Raw genomic sequence first — 6,876 nt, 5'->3', positions numbered from 1 at the left:
TGTGGGAAAATTCTAAAACAAATAAGCAAAGTAATATCAGTTTTATTGCTTAACACTATACACTTGATTGTTTTGGTGATTCGATAAGTTTTCAATAAATATGCAGAAGACTGATGAAATTAAAGTTAAATAATCTGCTTCGTGCGTGAATTTGTTATAAACTTACTAGAAACATTTATATAACCTCGTCTACTAACCATTAGGCAATACCACTAGCTGAATCGGATGTTACAGCAATTAATTTAAGCCACAATTAACCTTTTCGGCCAACAGATGGGTATTAGGCGCTTCTGTTTGATTATGAAAAACTTAACAGGATATCTTTCGTTGCTAGTCGTTTTCAAAGTAATAATGAGGATTTTTTTTAACGGAATAACCCAAGAGAATTCAGTTTTGGAAAAAATAATTGACCGATATAAAGAACTGTGAAAGAAAGTTTTTTTTATTAATTATATTGTCAAAAGTTTGTTTTTCAAATTCAGATCCCTTGCCTATACATTGATATAGTTGTTGCTTATTGAAAAAGCAAGATGCTTATAATGAATTAACAGCAGTAGACTGACAAGCTGGACATTTTAAAAAAGAAGATATTCAAGCAAAAAAACGAGAGTGTCTATCAAAGTATCTAGAAATACAAAAGTAAATGTAATTTCTCTCCAGGCATTTCCCGTTGGGCAAAAAACAAATCTTCTGGTAACTTACTAGTGAAATCTAATAAAGAACTGGCAACATCTAAAAGGCTTAATTTGGATTTAGCTTAATTTGATCGTAGCTCAAGTAACCTTTTAGTGGTATTGGGGTTTCCACTCAAGCGAGTAAAATTGAATGGTACTAGACAATACAATCCACTAAGGATCAAAATATTCGTGAGAAGTTTAAACAACTTTATTAACCACCGGTCAGTGACTTCTTCTTTTTTCAGAGCTTAAAACTATTTTATTTCTTTGTTTTTATTTCATTTTATCGTTACCAATGCAAGTGCGAATCACTATAGAATATTACGATACATTGACTTAAAAAAGGCCTTTATACAACAAGTTAAAGAGGAAAGATCGATAATTCCAGAAAATAATAATTTTTGAATTATTTTTATTGCGGTTGTAAGATAACTACATATATTCAACAGGCATTACATGTTTTAGGTTTTGTTTTATTTTGTTGTAAACTGTTTTTACAGCTGCTAATATCAATTTGCTTATATATATATATATATATAAATACAATTTAAGTGCATGTTTGGCTATTACGTTTTGTATGTATTTCACGAAGACGCAGTTAATTTCATATTGAAATTAAAAACAGTTCTGTTTGTGAAAGAACGTTATATGTTTCAAGAACATTTTGATACATAACAGTTACCCAGGATAACCAAAGCCTTATCATTCATTTCATTCTAAAATAAAAGTTGCGAATATTTTGTGGGAAAAAAGATGTTTTTAAGCATCTTTTATCAATACAGTGTATTCTTCTCATGATACAGAAACTATTTTTGACAAAAAGCGACTCTGGAAACATACATATTTAATGTTTTAAACCTAAATGCACTTTATGTGACACATAAGCTAAGCAGCCAGATCAGAAACATCAGAGAGAGATTGTAACCTGTCACCAGCACCCACTGTTTACATTTCTATTCCTAACTGAGTATAGAGTTAGAAAATGAACGTTCAGAGCGTTTCTGCGATTTTCTCGGCTCGAATCTTGGACCTTGCAACCTGTAACCCGGCATGCTAAAAACTTGGTCACGCCTGGTCTGAAACCACCAGCGTGTTCCTTCTAAGCTTAAACTTATGTAGGCTAACTCGTGTTTTACTTATTATTACACTAGACTGAGCCTAAATGGGTGGGATTCACTTAATGTGCAATCTTATTTAGAAGAATTTAAGATTTTTAACAGCTTCCTAGTAACGGTGTGAGAAAATGCACCCGTGACCCTCTCCTAATTATTTTAGCCTGCAATAGAACGAGAGGTTTATGTAATAGTTGTTAAATTGAGAGAGCAGAGGGTAAGGTACATGTTGATTTTTCTATTCGATCCTACTACTTTCACATCGGTAATCATAACATACTCAGTAGTGCTATAGTGCTAATAATGGTGTACATGTTTTGATCATTTTACCTTTCTGCAAAAACCAAATGTGTACTAATGAGCATAAAATAACAAGTTGACGAATATGAAGTGCACTATAAAGTACCCAAATAAACGCCTGGAGATTATTAATTAAACAGCTGGTGGAATGACAAGTTAGCTCAAAGTTGGTCACATGGACAGACATGAAGCAATTATAATCCTAAAATATCAGTTACAATTATATTTTTGTGCGGTTATGGAGAGAATGCACTGACATACACACACGTACTATATGTCACATATATTACTCCAAGGCTCTAAGAGTATGATATATGTCATTAGAAATACGATGTAACGCCTCAACTTTACAATACTTATTTTAATATACTAATCATGTGACTCCCAACTTTGAAACAAAACCTCAGACTCTACACTTCCCCCGGTTGATTCACTGATATAAGAGATACATTTTTATTAATCCAAGTTGAATATGCTGCTCCCAAAGTACGGAATTACAGAAGCAGATTTAAAATAAAACGTTTTGAATCTGTGGCTGGATGATAAATATACTTTGTTCTTAATTATTTATTTTTGTATTTCAGATTTGCACCAGTCCTATCCACAACCTTTCAGAATAAGAATAAAAAAAAATTATTCGGTCCGAAACTTCAACATTGAAATGTCAAATATTTAAATTCTAAATGAGTTAAATGTATTTATTTATAAAGGTTGTCCATAAAACTGTTGATGCATCGAAAAAGTTAATAACTTCTGAATGAAAAACAATAGAATTTTGTTATATAATAAGGCGATATATTAATAAGTTTATGCTAGAAAATATACCTATAAGTCAAGCAAAATGTTCAATGTCACTACTCATATGAATTCGGTGTAGGAGTCCTCACAACAAATGTGCTGGTATATTCGTTATTTACACGAGATATAAGACATCGTCCATCTTGTGTCGCCTCCTACCAAACAATGGTCCGAAAATTTCACATAATGAGCCCGATTAAAAGGTGTGTACGACACATTATGTCTTTCAGCCTATATCATTCACCTTGTTCGTTCGAAATTCTTATGGACACCGTACGTGTAAGTGCGTATATAGTTCTGATACTGTTGCAATTCTCAGACGTCGTAGGAATTCAAGTTGATTATTACCATTTGTACTGAATATATCTATTTGTCGTTTGCATGTAGAGTTTATTGAAATACTGAAGGAACTCTTTAACAGAAAAAAATGTTACAAGAATAGATTTGTATAAACATTTTATCAGCCTTGTTATTAAAGGATAATTTTTCTGATGAAGCTTAATAGGTACAATAATGAGAAAAAAAGTTTAATGAATACTTAATCACAAATAGGAATGAACTTGTTTTCAGTCTTTTTTAGCGTTGCAGGTCTTATTTGTAAAGCGTACAGTTGCAATATTAATTAATGCAGTTACAAACTAATGTAGTTTCAAAACTTGAAGATCTTAAATAACTTAGAACAACATATTAATTCGATTATAGTTTGCTATTAAAGCCACACTGCTGTAAGTTGTCTTTGCTTTTTGTGTTTTTGTTTTTGCCATTTCTCAGATACTTGTTCTCATATTTACTATGATATACGTGTATTAAATATTGCTTTTCTAAGAGCCAAAAATCTCGAAAAATAAAACAGTTAAATAAATTCACATTATTAATTTTTTTACTAGTTCAAGTAACTTTTCACTTTGCGCAGATACTTTTGAGGTGAAAGTTGTTTTTTTTTTCAGTTTCTTACAAAATGGAATTATGTTCATCTCTTACCGAAATATTTTGGTTTTGTAATTTTCCCACAAAGTAATAAATAAAAAAAGAGTACACATATATTAAACATTTCATTGTATTTGTTCTGGAAAGACTGAAAGTTTCATTTCGAATACTTCTATAACACTGTTTAAATATAATACTAAAAAACACGTTTTTAAGAAATTTGAAGATTTCAATTGTATATCTTATGTATTATTCATTTATATTCTTACATCTTTCGTATTTTTTGTCATAAATCAAGAAATTATTCAAGAAGAATTCATGCCAATATACTTGGAAATATTAGAGCATTTAAAAAAACAATGGACGATTATTTAAACAAGGATCAAGAATCACAATCTTATACTGTCAAGCTTAAACTTAAAACAAGATTAGTGAGAATTTGTTTATGTGTATACACGAGGAATAACGCTTAATAGGCTTAGATATTGTGTATAATATACATCAAAATATGAAAGATATAATAAATTTTTTGTGTAGAATGTTTCCTAGTTTAACACTCTTCATAAGTAACATTTAGACATGTATTTCACATCAACAGCAGGGTGATCATGTTTTATTTCTTTCCAAACGACAGGAAAGCTGCTGCATTCTTCGATCTTCTTCATTTCTCTATAGTCTCACACAAACGCACATACTTTTAGTTTTCTCCGTTCAGCTGCTTTTAGCAGATTTCCAACAACTTTCTCCATAGGAAAAACACAACTAGTGCTGCTCCTGTAGAATCCGTTTTTTTCATCATGGATGCAGAATTTACTGTACGAAAAATAATAAAAAAAAGGTTCTGAAGGAGATTGGAAACACGTATGATACGTAAATAGTTAATAGGGACGATAGTGTAACGTTAATTCAAATAAAGAGGAATAAGTAAAACGAAAAATGGCAAATATCTATCATCTTCAAAATGTAATGATTCAGGGAATTTTTAAATTGAAGTTGCAAGAACATTTTAAAATTACAATTATAATTAAGTTTGTATTTTGTTGAACTTTGCGAGGCTGATAATATTTCAAATAAAATAACAAACTGAAGAGGAAAGGAAAACCCGAAAATGCAAACAGAGCGGATGTGAAAAATGACAAAGCCACATTGGACTATCTGCTGTGTCCACGGGAGAATCGAACCCCGGGTTTAAACGTTGTAAGTCCGTAGATTTAACGCTGTCACACAGGGGGGACAAATAAAATAGAATCATACAAATTACATATTTGATCATGAAAGTATTTGGTACTATGAGCTGCCAAAAAGTACAGAAACCGAATAGCTATGATACTACAAAACGTTTTTAGTTTGAAAAACTCTGAATCCTAGCATAAAACATTTTTAGATGATGGAATGTTGTGTATGAAATAATATAAAATTATATTTGACATTTGATAAACATTTCACTTGTTTGAAAAGATCATAATGATAGTGAAGAAATAACTTGTTTGTATCTAACATTATATTCATATCATATCATTTGTTTGTTTGTAGTTAAGCACAAAGCTGCACAATGGACTATCCGTGCTTTGCCCACCACGGGTATCGAAACCCGGTTTCTAGCGTTGTAAGCCCGCAGACATACCGCTGTGCCACTGGGGGGCCATATATAGTGAGGCTATAAAATGATTATTGAAAAATATCGGCAGAACATTTCGCGGGAAATATAAACATAACAACTTTCAAAGAAAATGTAATAAAATAATAAACCTTACAAAATAATACCACAGTAAATAAGTTAACGTTTTAACGTTGCTTATACTATGCCACTCTTTTTTTACACCGTCTTCTAAGTGACAAGAATATAAACTTGCAATTTTATTATTGTAAAATTGGGTTTTAGTTTCATACTTTATGTTGCTTTAAGTTCCAAACAAAACCATGCTAACTTGAAGATTTTGATAAGTCCTGCAGATCGATTTAACGATTTGTTAACTATGGAAGGACTGAAACAGAATGAAAATTGACAACAATTCATTGCCTCTCAAATTTTATGACAAGCTTTCGGTATGTTGAAATTGCCATCAGCTAATATAGTCACTTTAAGATTGTTACAATGCAAATGATTAGATGCCTTCAGGGCCGTTTCTATAAACTTCCTGAAAAAAAAAAGATATATTTAATGATAGAGAACTTTTGGTTAACACAGTGGGCGGTGAGGATTTCACAAACCTAGAATAAAGAAACCAATAAGATTTGTGACGGTTGAATTGGGGGCGGGAGTGGTGTGAAAAAGGAACATATTTGCTTAAAAGCAATAACAGAATCCAAAGGAACTGTGTGTGTTATTGCAATTAATTAAATTATATAAATCATGTTAGAAAATAATGTTCAACAATTGGATTCTTTACTGAAAGATATGACTAATTAAATGTGTTTTTCTTGTGATTAATTTCTTCGGAAACTCTTGATCATATTTAAAAATTCCCTAAATCATATAAGTTATTATATATAGCAACACCAAGAGTTTCATGTATTTGCAACCGATTTATTATCAATACTTAACGTACCTTCCTTATGTTGCATTAATTGCGTTTCTACGTGAAAATTCATCGTCCACTTTTGAGTATTAGTTTGTCGAAATAAAAAATATATGTCCTAACGTTTTATTTCTAATTAAGCTAAGTTCATTTTCACTAATAAAGGTTTCAACATTCCATTTAATAATTTCAATTGTCATTCCATACTCTAAAAAATTGAGTTTAAGTAACTTATTAATTCTTCACTATAAATATTAGGTTTTATGAAAAAGGCAGTTATGAGTTTACATTTCAACAACGTTAAAATGAGAGTTCAATACGTGGCCGTTTTATCAGGCAGTATCATTTGCCATAAACTTAATCAACACAGGTATAAAACGCTTAAAACTGGAAGTAACTTAGCACAGTGGTTCAAAATTGTTTAATTTACAAATATAACCTCATCTAAGCATTTATTATTGTAATATTAGTGATATATATAGCTCTCAATTCAGAGTTGAAACATAAATTCTATAATTTTTATTTTACTTTTAAATTTTGTTT

General features: G+C 30.7%; 1 protein-coding gene across 1 annotated transcript in view; it reads right to left on the bottom strand.

Annotated features, from left to right (window-relative positions):
- Window positions 1–4,041: 4,041 nt before the first annotated feature.
- LOC106465369 overlaps window positions 4,042–6,876 on the bottom strand; it is a 19,497-nt gene continuing 16,662 nt past the window's right edge. The window contains exon 4 of the mRNA XM_013925594.2: window positions 4,042–4,627. Coding sequence (XP_013781048.1) covers window positions 4,536–4,627 — 92 coding nt within the window. The 3' untranslated portion in view covers window positions 4,042–4,535. The remainder of the gene's footprint in view (window positions 4,628–6,876) is intronic.

Source organism: Limulus polyphemus, unplaced genomic scaffold (assembly GCF_000517525.1).
Source record: "Limulus polyphemus unplaced genomic scaffold, Limulus_polyphemus-2.1.2 Scaffold67, whole genome shotgun sequence".
Taxonomy (NCBI): Eukaryota; Metazoa; Arthropoda; class Merostomata; order Xiphosura; family Limulidae; genus Limulus; species Limulus polyphemus.
The sequence above is the reverse complement of the archived record's forward strand: the minus strand, read 5'-3'. Positions and strand labels throughout refer to the sequence as shown.